The 23716-nt window shown below is 51.2% G+C and overlaps 1 protein-coding gene across 1 annotated transcript in view; it reads right to left on the bottom strand.

Annotated features, from left to right (window-relative positions):
- The window catches only part of RALGPS1 (Ral GEF with PH domain and SH3 binding motif 1), a 250459-nt gene that overhangs the window by 43408 nt on the left and 183335 nt on the right, over window positions 1-23716 (bottom strand). Inside the window, exons 11-12 of the mRNA XM_039861567.1 lie at window positions 2732-2869; window positions 115-208 (exon numbers count right to left, since the gene is read on the bottom strand). Of these exons, the coding sequence (XP_039717501.1) occupies window positions 115-208; window positions 2732-2869 (232 nt within the window). The remainder of the gene's footprint in view (window positions 1-114; window positions 209-2731; window positions 2870-23716) is intronic.

Here is a 23716-nt window from a genome sequence, read left to right as displayed (position 1 = left end):
CAGGCTCGTGCCTCTGTGGGCTGGGGTGCGGGTGCTGCTGCGGTGGCCCTCTGTCGGCCCTGTGGATAGCGACTCACTGGTCCCCACGAGGGCCAGGGGAGGGTGGGCACTCACTTGTAGTTGTCGTCTTCCACAAACTTCTGGAGCTCCTCGATGTAGCGCACAGACTTCAGGTACTTCTGCACGTGGGGCAGGGTCGTGAGGTGATCTGTAAAAGGCAGACAAACCCAGAGGCTTCAGTCCCTCTGCATCTCTGGGCCCGGAATGAGAAGTGTAGGAATCACCGATTTTGGCGCTAGATGCTGCCTGGGTATTGGGACATAGATTCAGGATTTCAACAGTTGCTAACAGTCCCTTGGGCCAGGCCCTGTGCTGGGCACTGGACGCAGAGGGGTCATCAGGCCCGAGTTCTGCCCTTGAGGAGTGCTCCCCGAGAGGGCCGGGCCACAGACACGACACCCTGAGGCCACCATAGTTCTTTGGCCGGGGAAAGATGGATCTTTGGGGGAAAGTCGGTCTCCAGAACAGACCAGAGCCAGGTGTCTGGTCCCTAAAACAGGTTTCCACTGGGGTAACTGGGTAAGCACCCCCACACCTGCCTACTGAGGACAAGAATGCAAGAAGGGATGAGCAGCTCCCACCCAGCCTGGCACGGGGGCCCAGCCAGACCCCGGCACAGCCGGGCAGTCTGGCCCGTGGGCTGGAGCTGCTGTGTCCTGGGAGGGCAGGGAAGCGCCCAGGGGCTGGAGCGTCTTCTATGACGGGCTCTATGCCCAGGCATCTCTGGGAGCCGTCTGCTTTGACCTTCATACCTGTCCCCTTTGGGGGGCATAACACGCCCATGTCACAGAGGAAGAAGCCATGGCAACTTGTGAAGCCCACGTCCCTGAGGAGTGACAGAGTCGGGTTTGGACTCCAGGTCACCCGCGGCCTCTGCCACTCTGTACTCTCTCTCTTTCCTGGAGTGACTGATGTCAGCTACAATCCGCAGACCTGTGTGGTCACTGCACTCCTGAGGGTGCCAGGGACTCTGCCTTTCCCCACGGGTGCGACAGACCAAGCTAAGGGGAGAGGCGCAGGCAGTGGAGGCGGCTGTGAAGAGCGGGGAAAGGCTCTCGGGCGCCGGGGAGGGGCGTCCAGGGGCCCTGAGGGCACCGGCTCCACCCCTTAGCCGCGAGATTCGAGGTTCGAGGTTCGAGGTTCGGAACAGGTTGCTCCGCTTCTCTAGAGCCTTCGTGTTCTCGTCTCTGAAATGGGGGAAATGACACCTGCTTCCCGAAGCTGAGGACGGGGAAGATGCAGGTGAAGGTGACGGCAGCGAGAGCACTTCCTGAGCTCTAAGGAGATGTCGGGGCGTGGGAAGGGCTCCGCACGCATCACGTTCACTGACCAGAAAACCTCAGGCTTAGAGGAGACAGTGACTGTGCAAGAGGCAAAGACGAGATTTGAACCTGAGTCTGTCTGGCCCCGAAGCTGTGTCTGTAATCACTCTGCTGGCCAGCGGGATGACAGGTGTCGACGTACTCGTCAGAGGAAAGGGCCCCGGCAGGCGAGGACGGCACTGGGAACACAGTCCCCTCCCACCTCCTCTGGCCGGGAGGAGAGCTGATCTGGAAGTTCTGACCTCACCCCACCTGGATGCTGGTGGGGTGGCTTGTGAGCAGGCCTTTTGCTTCAGTGAAGCCACCTTGCAGGAAGCCCACTTTGGCTTCCCAAGTGGAGGCTGCTGCTGCTGCTTTGCTCACACCCCGCGTCCTGCAGATAGGGGCGGTTCCTTTTTTGGCCCCCTGTGCCACACTTCCAGACTTTCACGCCTCCACCTTTTGTGAGAACCCTGCTCCGCGGAGGCTCATGCCCGCAACTCTGCTACCCATGCTCCCCTTCGCCGCTGACATCTCCCAGCTGGCCCCGGTCACTCACGCCCATGCTGGAGGACCTGGGTGCCTGGCCCACAGCTGAGCTCCACACCCCCAAGTTCACCGCCACGTTCAGTGAAGTTAATGCCCACATGGACGGCCGGTCCAGCATTCTGCCTTCTCAGTTCCCTGACCTCATCCCCAACAACTGTCTCCTCCGACCATCTCAGACACCCGCCATCACGGTCACGCTTTGGATCGGGTCACGTGTGGCAGGGCCTGCCTAGTTTCCTACCATGTCATGTCCTTTTTCCTTCAGGCCCACAGCGAGATCACGTTTCCGAGCCTTGCCTGGCAGACGTGATGAGTGCCACATGCAAGTCTGGCCCATAAAATCCACTCCTACACGACTCTCTCTGCATCTGCCAGCTGGATGTAGAGTTCAGGGGCGGACTCTGAGCTCAGGGGACGCGGCAGAGCCACAAGACAGAGGAGCCTGGGTGCCGGAATCTGCTTGGAGGAGCGCTGCCAGGACCTGCCCACAAGGCACTTCGCGAATGAATTCATGAATGAATGGCTTGGGAGCCAGGCACACCTGGGCTCCGCCACGCCCCAGACGTGTGATCTTACACAAGCGGCTAACCGGTGTTCAGCCACAGTTTCCAATCAGTAACACGATGGTGGTTAACATCTAGTTTGCACAGTCTCTGAAGATCACATGCGTGCCCAGGGTCTAGCACGTCCGATACTTGAGATAGTAAAATGCAGAGCGATGTGGGGACGACCTGGTTTCTAGAGCTTTCTCACTGATAATGTGCTGGACCCAAATTTCAGTGATGGCAGATTTCGCACCTCTGACAATCAGGGGTACTAACCGTAGCTGCAGGAAACTTGTAAATCAGCAATTATTCGGAGAATATTGTTCATCTGATTGGATCTTTGTTCGTTTTCCATGATGCTGCCTGAGGCAGGATATGCAGAATCGATGTAGATCAAATCCAGAAGATAGATCCCTAAAAGTAAAGAGGATATTTAACCAGGGCAGGCACTCACCGTCAATCACACGAAACGAGACAGAACGGAACTGCTCTGCTACGAGGTATAAAGGGCAACTTATCTGGAAAACCGAGACACTATTGGGACTTCAATTCCAACCCTGACTACTAATTTTTCACAGAGATCACTCCACTATACATCGAACATCTGAGCGATAATCGAAACTGAACACTGGCAAGATTTTAGCGTTTCTGGTTCATATACTCTTCAGCGACAAGGGTTTTTTCCTGTAACCCAACTGGAAAATAACAGGACCAAAAAAAGGATGAATGAATACTTGTTTTTCACCAACCGATGAAGTTTAATAGGTTTAAGCTGTCGTATCCAGCAGAACACCACTTGGATTGAATTCAGTTTTGTGTTTATTCACTTAGCTGTGTGTCTATTTGTCTATCTCTCTGTATACACACACATGCACACACAAATCATAAATTAACTTAGGGACAAAAGGAGAAATCAAAAAAGCAACAGTCTCTCATACAAAAACTAAAACTAGACAGAGAATTCTCCTGAGAGTGCTTAATAAGAAAACGACATGCGATATAAAAACATTGCTATGACGGGTCAGTGTTGAGCCTCGGCATGGTCTCATGGCATCCCCCTGGGGGAATTCAGGGCAAGCCACCTGGCCAGGGATGTGCCATGTGTACTCTACGAGGACCAGCCATGTCACATATGCACTGCGTAGCTCTCAGCTGACTGGCTTGCTGTAGGGCTGCACTGCAGACTCCCCAGGGATGTGCCTGGACAATGGGTGGCACTTCCTTCCAGCAGCCCTCCGTGAGTACTGCCACTGTACCCATACTACTGGTGGGATTCAGCAGGAGTAGTGACGTAAAGCAGATTGCAAGGCAGAAAACATTGAACAGGGCAAAGAGGAATGATTGATATTAATGAAAAGCACAGTTGACTTGAGCTCAATTGATAACAAATTTCTACATACAGAGCAACATTGCGTCAAAATATACAAATCAAAACTGCCAGAAATGAAAAGTGCATTCAGCAAAGCCATAACCATAGAGGGAGGCTTTGGTATGTCTCTTCTAGAATTTGTCTGTGCATGTGTGTGTGTACATACAAAACATTCACAAAACATTCACATATACGCAGATAAGTGAATACGTGTGCATATATAAATACAGTATTTGAGTAACAAAATTAACAAACTTGGCATTATATAAATGAAAATATAATTCTTTATGAAATGCTTACAAAAATTGATTATACACTAGACTGTAAAGAAAACCTCAGTAAGTTTCAAAAAGTCAATGTCATATTAGCCACATTCTTTGACCTTACATCACATCTAGGATTTAACAACATGGAAAGAAGTCCAACCATTTCAAAACACGCACACGTGCATACACATACAAGCAACGTTCAAGTAAAAGAAAAAACAAAAAAAAATTTAAAATAAAAAGTCTATTCCGAGACAATAACAATACGAACACTACATGTCAAAATTTATGAGATCAGGCTAAAGTGGTCATCAGAGGAAAATTTATAGCTTTAAAAAGTATCCTGTGAAACTACTAAGGATTAATACAAAAGTTGTGGGGGTTTTGCATGGATGGACAAGCACCGCGCTGACTTAGACATTCGTTACGTTCTTTGTCCTTGCAACAAGCAGTGTTACAGAGAGGAAGAGGAAGTGTAGGAGGGACGTGTAAGTAGCTCCACGTCACATAGCTGGCAAAGGATGGCGACGGGGGTCGAACTCAAGCCTGCCTCTCCAGAGAACTCGCTGCCGCCATCACAATAGACTGCGGCCGCTGCTGGATACCACGAGTCACTCATCTGCTTTTAAAATAGCTACACATTGTTACAGGAAGCCATTAAATCACAGAAACATATGCTAGCACTTCTCAAAGGAGCCGCTTCCACTTCCGTTCTTTCTAGTGGCCTTGTGTTTCCAAAATTTCAATAATTAGAAATAATTTCCTCTGTATAAGAAGCTCCAAGCTTGGTAGGTTGAAACCCACGGATTTATTCTTTCCCCAGAGTTTGTTTTCCCTCTCCCCTCTTAAAAATGCAACGCGGTCACCTCCCCAAGGTGCCGGCAGTGGCGGTCCCGAACATCCCATTACGGCTTCCACCGCAACGGAAAGGACCCGCGAGCGCTGGGCGTGAGGCGACGGGACAAGGGGCGAGAGGCAGCTTTGTCTCAGATGCGAACCTGGTGCAGATTTGAACCCAGCTGCCTCCGAGGGGCAGGCTGAATGCTCGGCCCGGGGGCAGGATGAGGGAAAAGGACGAGGCGGCAACTTAGCCTCCTTAGCGCCTGTGATCCTCCCACTGACCCCACAAGGGTTAGAGAGAAAACCGAAGCTTGGACTGATTGAGAAACCCGCCCGAGGCCTCGCAGCGAGTGCGCAGGATGTGAACCCAGGGCTGCCTGGCTCCCGCGCCCATGTTCCCACCCACCCACTGGCCATCGGACACACTCAGGGAACAGCCGTTTCTCAGCATGGACGCCTCGCCCCACTCCGCCCTGCGAGGGCCGGTGCTGGCCCGTCTGCTCCTCGCAGGTCCTTGGTTCCGCCCACAAAGGGGCTGGCGCACCATTTCCTCCGCCCCGCCTCCCCGTCTCCCCTCCCCCACTCCCCCCCCCCCCCCCCCCGCTTACACCCTGGGGGCACGGGGAGCTCACTACTCCCTAAGAGCAGATTCCAGTCTTAGTGTGTTCATCATCTACCTCCACAAAATATGCAGACTCCGACACCTGTCTGCTCGCTAGCACCAGAGGGGACGTCCCAGGGACCCGGGGAGACCTTGACCCTCAGAGGCTCCTGTTTATAGGGCAGAACTGCCATATAAACAGCCCTTCACTCCCACAATAAAAACTCCAAAAGCAGCAAATCTTTCCACAGTTAATACTGCACAAATCCAGGGAAACTGCTTCGGTATTATTAGCCCATAACTGGAAATGTTTAAAAGCCAAAACTGTAATGATATCATAAAAATAGCCACCTCCCACTCGTACTGTGCCAATGCTGTGCTAAGCCGCATGCACAGAACTCACCACAATGGCAGTTATATACTAATTTGTATCACTTATGCATTTAATGTCTCATTTCCCCATCAGATGTAAAGCCCCTCCACGTAGGAAGTGTGTCTCTCTCCACGAGCTCAGTCCCCAGCGGCTGGAACAGAGCCCGCAGGAGCCACTTGGTGAACCTTAGCTGACAGAATAAAAGCATGCACGAAAGCATATTTTATTGAATCCATATGATAACTTTAGGAAGTACATTATTCCTCTCATTTTGTAGCTGAGAATCAGGTGTTGATAACGATAATAAAACTGAGCACCTACTGTGTGCCGGGTCCTAAGCTAAGAGCTTTGCCCAGGTTATTGACTCATAACAACACCGCTGCTGTCAAGGAGGTGTTATCCCTATTTTTCGGAGAAGGAACTGAAGCCGAGAAGTCACATCGCTTATTTGAAGCCACGCGGCTGGGAGATGACAGAGGCAGGATCTGAACACAGGTCCATCCAGGCTGCTGTACTGTTAGCCCTTCTATTGCCCCAGCCAGTCCCTCTGGTGCCTGGCAGCTGGTGAGGCAAGATGAACGGACCCGGGAGCATCCGGGCTACGACTCTCCCTGTCTGCTTTCTCCTTTGGGATCAACGCTCTCCAAAAGGCTCGCCGTCCCTTGATACATCTTCCACCTCCTCCCTCGGCCTCCCTGGAACCCGTCACGGCACATCTGTCCAGGTCCCATCCTCGGCGGGCCCACCCAGGCCTGGGGGCCCTGCCAACTCTGCCACGTGACAGGCAGCTGTGGTGAGAGGGGGCGAGTGTGGGGCTTGGAGCCAGGAGGCTTGGCACCCTGGCTCCGCCATTTACCAGCTGGGTGGCCTCGGGCAAACTGTTCCTCCTCTCAGAGCCTCAGTTTCCTTGACTGTGATTGAGGGTAATGACGGTGGTCGTGAGTCTCCTGGCTCAGGGCCTGGACCATTGAGATGCCCAAGAAGCTAAGCTGACCCTGAGCCTGGCTCCATGGCGAGGCCCCACTTGGAGCAGCCCATGGGAGGGACGCATTGGCTGGGTTTGCCATAACCCTGGATGGCGCCCAGATGCCGACCACGTGGTGGCCACCCACCTCAGACAGGCCACTGCTGGGAGCTTCCATGTGGGTTGGGACGGCACAGCTGGGACATCTCGGCTCCTTTCCTATTTATATGGAGTTACTGCAGCAGATGACACTGTGTTATTGGCCTTGTTAAGATGGACAGTAATTAGCCCAGCTGCTGGCCCTGGCTGCCATGGGGCCGAGCACTGCCAGGGACTGGGGCTAGACTGGGAAGTCCAGATGCGTTGGAGGAAACAACCATAGTAGTAACAGCCACTTGCTGTGACAGAAAAGCTGGCCTCGCTTGTGTCATGGCATCCAGGCACTTCCACTTCCCCATTCCACGGATTAGGAAACGGGAACTCAGGGAGGAACAGTGACTGGTCCAAGATCACACCGCTTGCAAATGGGGGAGTCGGGACTTGAATTCAGGCCCGTCTGACTCCAAAGGTTTAGGACGGAGAGCAATGCCGAGCGCTGAGGGCTGGGAGCCCCTGGCTGGCACAGGGACGAGGGTCCCAGCCACGGAGCTGGGGTGTGAGGACCCCGGCTGTGGCCAGCTATCCTCCAGTGCTGCTGCTGGCAGCCAGCATCTGCCACGTGGCTTGCCCGCCCGTGCGCTGGCCCTCCTCTGAGACGAACAGCTACCCAGCCACGCTTCTGCTCTGCTCTCTCCTTCCGTGCCCCACACAGGGCCTGGTGTCACTGCGGTGGCTGCAACAGAAGTGCCAACCAGCCCCCCATGGTGGGACAGAGAGCCCCAGGGCCGGGAGTGAGAGGCCCTCAGCCCGCTCTGCTGTACATGCCCTCCGCGTTGGGCTGGTCTCGGCCCCAGGGGGCGCGCGGCCAAACCCTCTTCCTGACAGCGCATCCAGGCCCCCCACCGGGGTCTGTCCACAAGACACCCCGGCCCGAGGAGGGAGTGCCGGGCTGACAAAGGAGGCGCTCTCCTGAACAGACACCTTCTCTTCAGCTGGGGGACACCAAGCTGCACGGAGCGGCGTCCGCCTGCAGCCGGGCACTCCCCGGGCCAAAGCCGTGGCTGGCACCGGGCTTCGAAACTCACTGCTCTCTTGTTTCCCCCATGGCCGCCCTTCCCGCTTCCATCCCGAGTCTGGTTTTGGTTTTACTCACACAGCTATCTGTTTAATAAGGAAAATTCTGCTGTGTTGAGGGGAAAAAAACGTCCACGGCAGGAAAATATGCCACATTTCCATCTTAGGCTTTCCATTCTCTCTCTCACTCTCTTAAAGTTTGAGATGAAAGACTTTTTTCCATGTTCTCCTGCTCTGCCTTGAAAAGATCACTTTCAAATTTCAGAAATGGGGAGTGCTGGCACCCAGAACTATACTCGTGTGGTTCGATCACATAAACTGTCCTGATAAATTCCAAATGAAATAACAGAGCAGCAGCTCGTCAGGTTTTTTTTCCTTTTTTTTTTTTTTTTTTTTTAAGAGAGCATGAAGTAATTCTATCTACTGCAGGAAGAAGTCGCAGCGTGCGGCTCAGGCCCCCTGTCAAGATGCAGAAGACTGGGAGTATTAATTAGTGCCCGCTAATTAATATCGATCATGCGAAACATGGACTGCAGAAAGAAAAAAAATCCTCATTTAAAGAATATTCCTCATGTGAAATGTGCTGGAAGTTTACTGACATGGAGACAGATGTTTCCCAGGTCTGCAGAAAGGGGGCAGGCCCAGACAGTCACATGTCAGGTGGTCAGAGCCCATGTTTCTTGGAAGAGCACATGGCCTCATTTATCGCATGGTGTGGAGGCTCATGAATCACAAAGGCACGTGGGCAGAAGTCCCACAGCCTGCCCAGAACCCGGGGTCCAGGGGACTCAGATCTCCTCATGGCTCCTCAAGGTAAAATGAGGACATAACCACAGATCCCCTCATGCCACGGCGATTCCCTGGGAATCTACAGGTGCAATGGGGTAACCTACGGTTTGCAGATATTCTCCTAGAGAGCTTCGGGGGCCAGATGGCACATGCCTGGATTCTGACCGTCAGTTCAGAAAAGGCATGAGGGGGTGGCATTAATCTGATTACTATTATTTGGATAGTTTTGTGCTGGACACTGTGCTAAGTGAATTACATGTCCTATCTCATTTAATCTTTCGACAGCGCTGTAGACAATAGAGAACTGGCACTTCCATCTGCCTGACATCCGCTCCCAATTCTTTTGGAAACAGCCCTCGCTCTTCCTTTGGGAGAAACTGTACCTCCCACATTCATAATCCATGTGGTTTTGGTAGGTCTAGAGTGGTTCCACTTCCTCCTCTGCCCCGGGGATGAAAACGAATTTTAAAAATGAACCACTTGGGAAAGAAAAATACACCCCAAATAATTCAGAGATGAAAGAAGAAATTAAAATTTCTACATATAGGATACAGTCAGTCACATAACTCCTCCACAGCTTCGAATGTTTATATTAATAATTAAGAAAGATAAAAAAAAAAAAAGAAATGAACTTAGTGTTCATTATAGAGAACTAGAAAAACAATAAAACAAAGTAAAAGAAGGTAGGAGAAAACAATCGAAAATATCAAAGCAGAAACAAATTTTAAAAAAGCAAGTTGGTCCTTTGAAAAAGTCAATAAAGTAGACAATCGTTTGGTATTTATGATGGAGAAAAGAGGAAAAAAAACACAGATGTCCAATGCTAGGGATGAGAGGGAGAATATGATGCCAAATATGGAGGAGGCGTTAAAATAGTGGAATGTATAATTTTTATGCCAACATGTTTGAGAATCTAGATGAAATGGGTGATTACTAGGGATATCTATCTTCCCAAACTTGTCTCAAGAAGAGGCAAAAACCTTCAAGTTACCAATAAAAATAAAATATTAATAAATAGAGAAAGATGCTCTAATTAAAAAGTACAATATCCAAATGGTTTTATGGAACCCATCCATAAACCTTAAGAGAAAAACCAGTGCTATTTACACTGCCCCAGAGAACAGAAAAAGTCAGAAATATTTGCAGTTCTTTTTATGACTCTAGCATAACCATTATACCTAAATCTGACAGAAATGGCATCCAAAAGAGACCAATCTCATTAATAAATAAAGATCCACAGGTTCCAAACATATTAGTAAATAAAACTCACCAGTGTTTTAAAATAATATTAGCAACCTGAACCAGTAGTATATTAAAGATTAATAAAGCAAATCGGTTTATTACAGGAGTACAGTGATAGTTCAACAAATGATCTTGAGAGGTGCTGAAAAGTCATTAATAATTTTAATACCCAATATCGATAAAGCACTGAGCTAGGGACGGATTTCCTCATGTGGTAAAAGATGCACGTTAGAAGAGTCAAAACAATGTTCTTAATATGAAAATCCTATTATTACGAACAGGAAAATCTGCTATGATGCTGTCATCTAATACTGTTCTGGATGCACAAGGCGATGAGACAAGACAAGACAAGACAAAGAAATGCGTTGTAAATATTAAAGATGTACGTAATATAGATAGAATTAGTTATATTAGTTATATAATTAGAATTAGTTATTTTAGTATGTAATTAGATAATCTAAGATAGTCAACTGAAAAACTATCAGCACGAAATAACAGAGTTAAGTTCAAAGTATATATATATATATATATATAAATCAATAGCATTCTTCTATATCAGCAATCATCAGCTAGAAAAGGGGAAAGAAAGGACATGTACAGTAAAAACAAAATTATTAAAACCCTGGGAGTAAACTTAAAAAGAAATGTGTAAGTTCTATAGGAATAAAACGTATTTAATAGAAAAATTATATAACATTTATTAAAATTAAATACGCACATCTGTGCTCATTAATTCTTCTTTGAAGACTCTACTGAAATAAAGCACAAGTCATATAAATATGATCCCTTTCTCTAGAACTCCCTGTATTTAATTGTCACAATGAGAATGTAGCACTGGTAGTTAAGATAAAAATAATGTAAAAAAATTATAAGGATATGGAAGAATACATAAATAAATGAGGAAATGTATACTATTTCTAGGTGGGAAGACTCAGCATTACAAGGGTGTCCATTATTACCTAATATATGAATTTCACATGATTCTAAAATTGATTCCAAACTTCATTTGGAATGAAAACAGAACCTTGCCGAAAAGAGAAATGACAGACGGGGCTTGTCCTAATTCCTGTATAAAATTCATATAATTGACTTCAAAGTTCACCCAGAAGAGTAAATACATGAAAATGAAACATGTTTGAAAAGAAGAGCAAAGAAAGGGACTTACTATGCAACGTGCCACGAAGCTCCGGTCACTAAGCAGCGTGGCACTGATAGAGAATTGGACGAATGACCGACGACACGAAGTAGGGAGCCTCGCAGCCCGCGTGAGGGCGCGGAAACTGAGTGAAAGGCAGAGGGACGTTCTTAATCAAGAGGGAGAGTGTGCGTCCTCCAATAAATGGCATCGGGACAGATGATGACCCATTTAGGAAAATATAAAGCCGGATATCTACTTCATTCCTTAAAACAGAATAAATTCCAGATGAATTAGGAACTGATATCTAAGTAGTAAAAAGAGCACCAGAATATAGGAGACTCTTTTGACAACTTTGGGTGAATCTTAAGCAATGAAGGGATGATTCACACACTGCACGGGCAATGCAAATACCTTACACAAGATTGAAACGCAAATGTCAAAATGAGAAAAATATCTGCAATTTAAAGGCAGTCAGTAGTTCTGATATATAAAGACTTCCTAATAATAAAGGCAAATAATGGTATAGAAGATGATCAATAAAGATGTGAAAGATGCCCCAGCCTCACTAATAATCAAGGAAGTACAAATTAAAACGAGTTTGTTTTTTTTTCCCCCACTTATACTGGCGGAGGTCAAAAAGGTTGATAACATTTGGTGTTGACAAGAGTGTGCAGAAATAGCCAGTCCCATACCATACAAGGTGGACGGGGGTATAAAGTGATAGAAACTTTTGGGAGGAGAATTTGGCAGTAGCTATCAAAAATTTTGAATACGTATTTTCCAGGATCTGCAGTAAGTCCACTTGTAGAAATGTATCCTATAGCAATACTCTTAGAAATTGGCAAAATCAATAAGGAATATTCATTGCACCATTGTTTGTAATTTATAATTGTGAAAAAAATACATGGTTTACAGAGAAATGATTTCCGAGCAGAGGAAGAAGATGCTACTATTCAAAGGATAAAATATATTTTTAAAAACTGATATGAAAAGATACTCATGATGCTTTTATGTGAAAAAAAAAAAATCAGGGATGATTTTACACGAGAGAGAGAGAGAGAGAGAGAGAGAGAATGAATGAGAATGTATTGTCCAGTCTGTTAATGGTTGCCATTTTTAGGGATAGAATTTTATAGTTATTTTCTGCTTTATACAATTTTATGTTTTTTTCAGCCTTCAGCTATGAATATGTATTACTTTTAGAAATATAAGAGTAAATCCTTCCTTCCTTCCTTCCTTCCTTCCTTCCTTCCTTCTTCCTTCCTTCCTTCCTTCCACTCCCTCCCTCCCTCCCTCCCACCCATCTATCCCCAAACACTGTGGGGGCAGGGAAAAGGGAGGTGATATTTTGTGCAAATGATTTCCCAAACATTCTTAGCTCCTGTTGCAGACCTGGTCTTTAGGTTTTGATTTAAAGGCCACGACCGACCGTCTCCAGGCCATTGTCAACACTTCATTATCTCCTGACTCCTCTCCCTGCCTTTGGTCTCCACCTCCAATCCATCCCGCACCCTGCGATCTTTCTAAAACCCAACCAGACCGTGCCTTTGCCAACACAATGACCCAATGACTCTCCATCCCCAGCGGTCTTCTGGGTTCGGCCTCAAGCCTGCATCTCTGGCCTCTCTTCCCACTCTCTGCTTACAAGATGCCAGGGCCGTGGGGGCACCCTGCGGTGCCCTGGATGAGCCCTCTGCTTGAGCCTCTGAGCCCGGCAGATGCACTTCCTCCCCTCGCCCACTGGACATTATTCTTCTCCTCCAGGTGTTAGCTGGCTCCTCCGGGGCACTCAGCACACAGTACCCTTTCCTCGATGACAGCATTTACCAGACACCCCCTGGGGGCAAGGGCTGTCTGTGTCTTAACCATCGCTGGGCGGAGGGGCTCAGAAAATGATTGGAGGGCCACAGGATGCGGAACCTGTCCATGCACGCACGAGACTCTTTAATTCGGCACCTGAAATTCCGCTGCTCAGCAGAACAGCGTGGCCGTGGCTGCCAGGCTCCCCAGTCCACAGTCCCTGGTAGGGTCGACCCTGCGTTCTGCTGTCTCCCAGTTACACGCTCACATTTCCCTGAGTGTTACAAAGCGCTTCCAGAGTAGCTAACGTCACTGAGAGGAAATGCAAGACGATTCTCCCAGGCAAAGCCTCAGAGACCTGCCTCACATCGGGAAGAACCAAGGCTGCCCACGTGTGCCAAGGAAAACACCCGCGCCTGTCTTTCCAACCCTGGCTCAGAGGTTCGCTACTGTGCACAGAAAGGCTCTCTGGACATCTGAGGCCACCAGGATCCTGGCCAGAGAGTGAGCTCACGGCCGGCCCGCCGCTTCCATCACCGAAGTATTTTCCACTCCCACTAGTCCACGCTCACGTATCTGTGACCACGCTTCATCTAGTCTTAAGTCTAACAAAAAATAACAGAGGCAAAGGCAAAACTGTCAGGTCCGGTCATTACTCAGTGGAAACTGTGCAACCAAATACGACATTCCTAAACCTCGGCCACCGAACCCTGCATTCTCTGGAAAACGAGCAACAGATTTTCGGAGAGTGAGCTAGGTCCAAACTGATGTTCGCTTTCTGAAAGCAAATTCTTTTCTGATTTTGCAGAAATGAAACGAGAGGCTCCTTGGGCCCCTTCGCAGGAAGAAGGCATCTGACTACTAATTTATTGGTGGGTTTCCCATCGGTGTTTTGATTTCTCCCTTCCTTGCCCAACAGAGATGGCAGGATGAGCGACCCTGCAGGATGCTCGTAGAAAACTGGCTCTTGGGGACCAGGGGCTCCTCTGTCTGCACCTCCTCCTTCTCCTCCGGACACACTGTGTACAGAGGCGCTGGGCGCAGCCAGATGCAGCCGGCCTTCTCCAAAGCTGCTCCGTGGTCTGGGTCACCCGTGGGAGCTACTGGCCCCACCCGCTCCTCACCCCAAGCCTGTGACCGCCTCACCAGGGCAGGACACCACTCGACCCCACCAGCAGGGGGCGCTCGCTGGCCCGGGATTGTGCCTGTTGGGTGGGATGCAGGTGGGGTTGGGGAGAGCTGAGGTCGCTGGCTGGGATCATGCTTCAGGCTGGAAGGCCCACCCACATCTCCTCTCTGGGCTGCCTCTCCCCTGCCCACTAGACTCAACGTCCTTGGGAAATGATTAAAAAAACCTGACCCCCGGCCACCTCCTTGGGACACACTCTTCTAGCTGGTTGGCACCAACTTTACTCAGTCTTGGCTCCTTCCCTTCTTCACGGCTCCCTCAGGTCCCAGCAGGCTTCGGGGCCAAGGCTACCCTCATCGGGATACGTCAGGGGCACGTCTGCAAAGTGGCAGGGAAACACGTCTGCTGAGCAGTCAGAAATGGTGAGGGAGCAGGACAGGAAGGAAGGTGGCAGGTCACTGTCGGGGGAAGGAAGCTGCAAGGGCACAGGGCGATGTGCTTAGGGACCAGCCCGCTCAGTGCCGTCCCCCATCATCCTGAAAGGACATCAGTGCTGCAAATATTCACGGAGCGCCTGCCACATTCTAGGCACAGGTGTACAGAGGAGAACCAGGCAAGCGTGGTCCCTGGCCCCATGAGGTGTCCAGGTTGGCAGAGGCATTCAAAAGAGGCATTAATTACACAAATAGTTAAGGGCACGAAACTGCTAAAGAATAATAATAATAACACTCTAGTGCATACTCTGGAGAATTATCCTCAGATGCTAATGAGTGATCCCAGAGGAATCAGTGGCATTTGTGAGAGAAACCAGTTAGTCGTGTGCTTTAACACTTAAACGGGGTTCATTACCTGCTCTCCCTGCCTTAGCTGCTTAACTCCAGAGATGTCAGGTAACCTGCCTGAGGTCGCTCAGCAGATGCACAGCAGAGGCAGGGTTTGAGCCAGGTGGCTGGGCTCTGGGACCCACACTCTTATCTACTATGTCGCATTGGTTACTCATAGCTCAACACGTACATGAGAGGAATGATGTCAAAACTTGAGACATCTGTGATCAAATCTTGCTATTGTCACTTATTTGTCCAGGGCGTCCCTGGGTGAGTTATTCAACTGCTTTCTTCAGTTGAAAGGGACTAGCATCTGGATAACGTGGGCACTCAATGAAGTTACTTGAAAAAAAAAAAATACACAAACTTTAAGGATGATGGAGTATATTGTGCCTGTTCCTGGAAACCTTTCAGAAGAGTCTAGACAGCCCCTCATGGAGCCTCGTCAACTCATCACTAAAATTTTTGTGGCTAGAAAAATGGCTGAAACCCACCTCACTGTCTGAGACCGATGGACGGACAGACTGCTAGAATCTAAGAAGAAATGCAATATACTATAGGTGGATGTAGAGGACAGACATTGAGCAAATTTAGACTTTGTCTCTTGAAACAAAGACAATTTGAGCCTGTACCCAGACTCAGAGACCCAGGGCTACACAAACTAGAAACCTTGGGGTCAATGTCCAGGTCACTGCCCAGCAGGAGCTGGTCTGAGGGGCTCTGGCATGTTCCAGTCGGCTCTTTCCCCTCCAGCTCCTCGCATCCATGTGCAGACTGTTACTCCCAGGAAGAACTGCAGTGTGTCCGAGGGAAACCCGAACGCTCTGCCTGTGGATAAATCCCAAAGACGACAGAGTTTATCTTGGTCAAGGAAACACTCAGAGGAAAGGAAAGCCAACAAGGGCGCACGGAAAGGTGGGCCAGTGACGGGGCCCGGATGGCACGGAGACGGGGCTGAGACAGGAGAGCACATCTCAACAGCCTGCCCCGGAGGCAGAAGGAAGTTTTAAGGCAAAGCTGTCTTTTCGGTCACGATGAGAAAACGAGGCGGTGACAGGGGAGAAGGGTCCGAGCTGGAACCGCAAGAAGATGACAGAGAAACGCGGTGGGATATGAAAATAACGCAGCGAAGCCCGTGCTTCGGAAACTCCAGTTGTTGACGTGAAAGGCCAGCTCGGCAGGTGTCCCCCAGGGCCAAGGGCAAGGGCAAGGGAAGAGACAGTGTGAGGGGATGAGAAGGGCTGTGTGTCCCAGGAAAGAGATCCATCCCCACACACTTCCCGGATAAATGTCTGAATTAAAAAAAAAAAATCTTGTAAAGATCCAGGCAAAAAACAAAAAGCACTCCCCACCCTCCCACCATAAAACAGAAAAGTGACCCCGCCCCACCCAGTGGGTTGTGGGAGCCCCTCTCTCTCCGCTCTCATTGACCCTGACACTCCCCCAGAATGAGGTGGGGATAAGGGCAACCGCGGGCCTGTGGGAGAAGGGGCTTCTCGAAGGCAGGAAGGGCCGTTCGTTTGTGAAATGTTAGTGAACATCTGGGCATCTGTCACTTGCTGTGATATTTTAAGAAGAAAAATATTGTCCCCTAGTAATTATGGTACTTGAGCATACATAAAGACTCAGAGAGACTCAACATGTGATTTTGGATGCCGTAAAATTTCATCGGTGCACATTTTTTCCGTATAAATTTACGGGGTTGTTCCGCCATTACAGACCGAGGGGCATGCAAGATGCCAACTTCTGGACGCGCTACGACCTCGCACAGCACACGGCACGGGCTCTCGCGGCAGCCCCGCGGCCGCAGTCTGACACGCCAGCACCTCTCCTGCAGGCACGGCCCCAACAGCTGGCTCAGAAAGCAAGCCCTCGGGTGGCTTTGATGGCCGTGGTGACGCCAGCGAGCTCCGACGATGAGCGCCCTTCCGCGGGGCCCAGTGGAGAGGCCGCCGGGTAGTCGGCTGTGACCGCACAAGGACAGGCATTTCTGTCAAGTCCAGCGTGGGGCGAGGGTGCTTCCTGCCAACTCCCTGAGCACGGGGCACCCTGGAAGTGGGAGCCTGCGCTCGGCCATGGAGGGGGGCTGACAACCGTGAGGCTGGGTGGGGTAGGGGTGAGGGAGCCCAGGGACCCCAATCAGAAGGTCCATTTGGAGGCCTGATAAAGCCCATCTCAGCTAAAGTGGACAGTCCGCCTCGGGGCAATGGTGGAGGAAGAATAATCTGCAAATGTCCTACTTGGGTGCTGCTCTGGCTGAGGCTCGCTCCCCTCGCTCGATCAGGGTTTCCTGACGGGGATCTGGCCTGGATCTTCCTGTCGGCAAGACCCCTGGTGACTCAGACCCCATACAAGAGAAGTGCCTTGAGCACAGCGGGGAGAGCAGGGGCCCCGGGCACGCGAGTGCCGGTCACCGAGCCCACCGCCACGGAGCTCCTACTGTGTGCCAGGCTGTGGGCTGAGAGCTGCACCTGCACAACCGCACGGAGGCCTCGTTTTACAGAAGAGAAAAGTGAGGCTCTGAGACGCTAGGTTGTTTGTCCAAGATCACGCAGCACGGGAGAGGCCGCGCTGAGACTGCGCCGCGGGTCTCTCTGGAGTCTGGGCTCCGACCCGTGGCGAGGCCCCGCCTCGCAGGGTTGCACATGGATAGTCGAAGCCCGCGGAGCTGGGGTGGGGGCACTACCATTTGTGGGGTGACCTTGAGCCAGACCCTGTGCTCTGGGCCTTGGACCTATCTCCTCAGCTCATCTATCAACAGGGCTTCAAGGAAAGCATCATCAACCCACCGTCCAGATGCACGAACAGACTCATAAAGGTAGGGTGACTTTCCAAAGGTCTGCTGGCTAGCAGTCCGAGAAGCCAAGATTTGAATCGAGGTCTGGCTGGCCCCAAACCACGCTCCTTGGACATCCTGGCCCTGGATGGGCGGGCTGCAGGGACTGCCTTTCGGTCACGAACCTCTTCGTTTTGTCTCATGCCGGGAGCTGGGCCCTGTGGTCGCTGCCCTCCGAGATCCCTAGTCCAGACCTCATGGGCTAAGTCACAGGCCCCGCCCTCAGGGCAGGCAGATGTCCCTCCGTGGAGTGGAAACATCTCCGGGCCAGAGCAGGCCTTCGTTCCAAGTGGATTACCAAGAGCTCAGGCAGGAAAGTCTGACTTAAGCCCAAACTCCACTCCAACTGGCTCATGGGCCCCGGCTCGGCCGCATCTCTGAGCTAAGGCCTCAGAGCCAAATGCCTCCTCCAGTAAGAGGCGTCCACCCTGGTGTCAGCACTGCCCCGGCCATGAACCTCAGGACACAGCCTTCTGAGACTCTTCAGCTTTAACAGTAAGACATCGGTGTCGACCAGTGTGGATGGGCTGGGCCTGGGAGCAGGAGGGCCGCTGCCCTCTGGGGCAGCAAGCAGCTGCTCCAGGGATTAAGCCCTCTGAGGCCAGCCTTGGAAGCCAGTCGCATTGGTGCCATTTAGGGTGATGGCTCTGGAGCCAGGTGGTCTGGCAGGAGGGCCAACTCTGTCACTGACTTGCTCTCAGTGGCCTCAGAATAGTTCCTCTGCCCCTCTGACCATGAGTCTTGGGCTCTTTAGCAGGCCATGAGTCTTGGCCTCTGTAGCAGACCATGCGTCCCTCGTGTGGAAGTCAGACAGAATGAGCTGAGGTGTGCACATCCCGCAGAACAAGGTCACTGCTCAGTAAAGGTCAGGGTGATATGGCATTAGTAGAGAAAACTGGCAGGCCCAGCCTACAGAGAAACAAGGACCCTGGTGGCATCTTCTGCTCCTCCCCACTGTCCCCTCCGCTCCCAGCCCCTCATGTCGTGTTACACCCACAGCGAGGGCTGAATGAGGACGTGACCACCGTGAGAACAACTCGCTCCCTGGTCCTGCTTCCTCTCTGGCCTCAACCATGGCTGGAGCTGTAAGGGACTCTCTCGTTTGCGGGAGAGGAAGCCTAGTGGCCCAGACAGCCTTTCAACTCCTCAGGGCAGCATGTGGGTAAGGAAGCCAGGTCTGAACACCCGCTCCCCCAGGTGGCCCTAGACAAGCCTCACCCCTCTGCGCCTTCTCCTCCTCCGCTCCCACCTCATATGTACATCCGTCTTGTGCATTAAATGAGATATTATAAGCAAGCCAACACAGTGCCTGGCACGCAGCAGGCTCGTTCATTTGTCTGCCCACTGTCCGTTCATTCATTCCTTCACACACCCATCTGTTCATTCACCGAAGGGCTGCTGAGCACCGTCTCTGCCAAGCTCTGCACGGGGCTCTGGGGGCACAGCCGTGACAGAGCCGGACGTGGCCCTGGCCTGCCCTCGTAAGCGGACGATCCAGCACTGAGCGGACGCCGGCCCTGCCTCTCGGCCACGGACTGGCAGCAGGGAGCGCCCGGGGGCGGAGGCGCACAGCTGGGGAGTCCCGCGGCCCTCGGGTGCCCTGGGCGATCTCGACGTCTCGCACGTTGCAACTGCGAGGACTGCACGGCCTCCCACAGGACGTTCTTTGTTCCCAAGACGTGGTGCTCGCAAAGCAGAGTCTGATGGCGCAGTGCGCCGGTCCTAGTTGCCATGAAGGGACTCAGGGTTTGGCAGTGACTGACAACGAATTTAGGGTAGTGACAGCTCATGGGCTTCGCTGTCAGCAGTTTCTATGGGACTTGGGCAAATTATTTAATTTATCTGAGTCTCGGTTTCCATTTTTCCATAATCCCAACCTTGCGAGGCTGCCGTGAGAATCAGAGCTATTGTATGAAAGCCTTTAGTAATCAACTGGAACAGCAGTAGTGACATTTGTGACGCTAATGACAAATAACATCTATTACCACTTACTATGTGCCAAACATTGTGCTAAGTGCTTTTCAGGCATTGATTGATTTATTTATTTCTTATTCAACAAACGTTTACCTTGACATGCTGGAAGCGAGGGGTACTGCAGGGATCCCTAAGCCTCTGCTGCCGTGGTGCCTGCTGCCTAGAGAAGGGTGACACGGGAAACAAGTCACCTCGCAAATAAGTATCCAACGAAAACTAACGAGAAGAACAAAGGAGAAGTATGGTCTTCCATCTGAGGAGATGCCGCTTACGTATATTTTCTAGATGAGGACAGATGAAGGTCAGAGAGGTAGGTCACACACCTGGTAAGAGGCAGAGCTGGGTCCCGAATCTCATTAAATGGAGATTATGATGCCTGTGACGGCATCAGCAGGTCATCTATAGAGATCCCCGGATCCCCAGGCTCCTTCCTGGTCGAAAGGCCACCGCTCAGAGCAAAGGCGAACCCCGAGCCTGCCTGAGAGCAAACCGGTAGTTGCTGTCCCACCAGGCACCACTGTGACCTGCAGCCCTCGCCGGCCTGAGTCACAAAGCTGGGGGGCTTGGTCCCCTGGGCCACTCGCCCCTGCAAGGAAGGCATGGAGGAGGGACTCCGCCGTTGATAAATGAGTTTAGGAAAGTGAATGCCTGGTTTTTGAGAACTAAGCGTAGCAGGTGTCACTAGTAGGTGACAACCCAACTGGGATGCCTCCGTGGAACCCTGGGTGAAGAGACCCAGGTCGCCACAGACCAGCGCCGTGGGCCCTGGGGTGCCCGTCTATAAAATGGGGAGAACAAGAGCGCCTCCTCGGAAGGCTGCTGTGGGGCTGCAGCGAGGTCAAAGTGCCTTCCTCAGTGCCAGGCAGGGGCTGTCCCTGCGCAGACTCCGAAGGGCGAGCTGGTCCCCGCTCCAGCAAAGCGGATTCCAGTAGGAAACAGGACGTCCCGGGGGGAGGGCCTGCAGCTCTGGTCCTCGGCTTGCTTTGTGATCTGTAATGTCACTTCATCGTCACTCGTGTACGTGTCGCCTCCGTGGTTTTTGCCAACACCGTACTATGGTATCACATTTTTCACCGTGGTAAAGTACATGTGACATAAAACCCATCGCTAGTGACATTTCCCGTCGCTCATCACATTTAGTACATTCGCGCCGAGCTACGTCCTGTCCCTAGGGATTCGCTGACTCGGGACGTTTCACGTCAGTGGAATCACATGATTACGTGGCCTTTTGTACCTGGCTTGTCTGACTTAGCCTAATGTTTTTAGGGGTCATCTGTGTTGTAGCATGTGCCAGTACTTCGTCCCTCTTCATGGGTGAATAATATTCCACCGAGTGGATACACCATGTTTTGGTCTGTCTACTCACCCGTTGGTGGACCTTTGGGGTGTTTCCACCCTTTAGCTATTGTGACGGTGCTGCTGTACAAGTGTTTGGTTGAACACACCTATTTCCAATCCTTTCGGGTCTACACCTGGGAGCGGAATTGCTGGGTCACTACATTTACTTAAATTTCTAAACTGAAATCATGGATTTAACGTGCTAATAACGTTGATAGAAATACTCAGCTATCGAACTAAGAGAGGTTACCCATGTGCCATCTAAAATCACGAGGGCCGCACGTCGTGCGCGTCCTTACTCTGGGACACTCGGAGTCCGCGCATTCGCACGCTAACTGCCCACGGGGCTGCCGCGGGCTAGGGTCCTGGGAGCTGAGGCTGCGTTGGGTGCGGTCATTATTACCAGATGGGTTGAAAGCACTGTTGGAGAGAGCCAGCCAAGGCTCAGAGCCAGAGGGACAGCATGGGTTATCGGGCCCGAGGGGTTAGCTTTCAGCCCACGCAGTCACGGGAGCGTGGGGCACAGAGGAGAGAAGCGGGTGGCAGGGGAGCGATGAGGCGGAGGGCCCGGGGCTTCGGCCGCCACCAGAGATGACGGCAGAGTGAAGGGCCCGGGAGGGGTCTGGGGCTAGTCCCAGGCTGACTCATCCTTCGCTGCTCTCAAGGCCGACACTCCGGGTGCCAGGAGGAGAGGGCGCAGCAAGACCTGAGGGGCTGGCGCTCAAGTCTCCTTCCGACATCCTCCAACCAGGAGTCCTGCCTGCCTCAGAGACCTCCGCCTCGGTAATCAAGGCACGTCTAGAAAGAAGGAGCTGTGTTGGATGAGGACTCTTTCATCTCTGACTTAAATTATACATCATGCACTAAGGTTCTAACTCTGATGTCTTCCAGAATTCGAATGAGACATAAACACACTCCCAGAAGCACAGAGTCTGCATTCATTACTGGGACCACCTTGAACAAATAAGAGGTGTCACCGAATCTATTTATAGTTTAAACATCTCTCCACTTAAAATCTATTGAGGTGCTTCCCACACTAAACAAGGAAGAATGTGCAGCCCTAACAATCATTCATTCATTTGGGCTTCACGTCGGGGGGCAGAGAGCGATCGTGTCACCCACGGGGACGTGGAGGGGGTACAGGGGCCCTGAGCAGAGAAACGGCGTGCGCAGAGGAAAGTAAATTAATAAAAGCTGCCATTTAAAATCCGTGACATCAGTCACTTTAAAATAAGACCAACGCTGAAAGTCAGTGAGGCTGTGGTGAGTGGGGAGCCCATACGTGGCTGGCAGCAGCGTAAGCTGGGACGACCTTTCTGGAGCGCTTTAGGGATTCCAAAGCCAGAAAAATACTGGTATCCTTGACTCAGTAATCGCACCCCTGGGAATTTAATCTGAGGAAATAATTTTAAAAGAAGGGAAAATGTGGTACAGGCGAGGATTAAAAACGAAAGAAAACAACAGAAACTGGAAACGTTCTCATGTCGAACAGCAGGGAAATAGCGAAGAAAAGGAAAATAAACCTCGTGACAAAAACATGGAAATGAAGATGTGGGAACATTAAGTGCTGGACTGGTGGGAGTTTAGGCCTTAAAAAAATGTCCAGCCGTGTCACACAGTTGTTTGTGCATTTTAAAAAAGTATGTATTAATCTTTAAGATAAAACTGTATTCTAATCAGTGATATCGAGCGTCAGATTTAAGTTTCTCATCGAAGTAGCAACAAATGTATGTATGTGTACGTGTATATATATATTTGTAAATATAAATAAATAGCCGACGAGCCCCCAAAGAAGGTGGTTTCCTCCCCAAACACCAGGAACTCTCACGTCGCTCCTCTTCCTGGTCATTTAACTGGTTACCACCACTGTGAGGGGCACGGGAAACTCAGGTGAGCCGCCAGTGACCCCCAGGGTCTTGCCTTCAGCCAGGAGAATGGAGCCGGCAGCCCCTCCCCCAAGGCAGTCCTGAGGGCCTGGAGGCCTCACCAGAGCCACCGAGAGGCTCCCTGGTGCTCCTCCACCAGCTCCTCCACCAGCTCCCGCTTCCGCTTCCCTCCAGACGTGACATCCCTCCCATGGCCCCCAGAGTCCCTGCCCCATTGGTCTTCACCCACGCCATTAGACTGGACCATGCAGCCTGGCGTTCCGGGCCCTCTGTGGTGTGGCCGGGCTCACATGCCACTCACGGTGTAGGGTGACGCAGGCTGGTCCATCGGATACCAGTCCTGCTCGCGGAGCCAAAGGCCAGGGTTTCCCTCAACTGGTACATGGGCGGTCTGGAAGGACGAATCGGCCCCTGAGCCCTCTTAGATGTGTCCCCTGCTCCCTGAAAGCTGACCGGGCCTCTTGAACTGAGCCCTGGGCATTTGTCACCGCTGGGCAGGAGAGCCCCGCAGCCTTTGCTGGCGCAAAACCTCACTTCCGAGAGCCTGGGGAGAGGACAGGAGAAAAGGCAGGAGGCCGGTCCACCCAGAATGTTCCAAACGGACCAGCTGGCTCTTAGGGTGTTGTGCCCATTTTCATCAGCAGACATACGTGAAGCTGGATTTTCACAGACAACTGTGAGAAACACCAAGTTCTGGAACGAGCTGTCGAATACATACT

This window comes from Pteropus medius, unplaced genomic scaffold, assembly GCF_902729225.1.
Source record: "Pteropus medius unplaced genomic scaffold, Ma_sr-lr_union100, whole genome shotgun sequence".
NCBI classification, from domain to species: domain Eukaryota; kingdom Metazoa; phylum Chordata; class Mammalia; order Chiroptera; family Pteropodidae; genus Pteropus; species Pteropus medius.
Note: the sequence above shows the minus strand (reverse complement) of the source record. Positions and strands in the feature narration are given on the sequence as shown.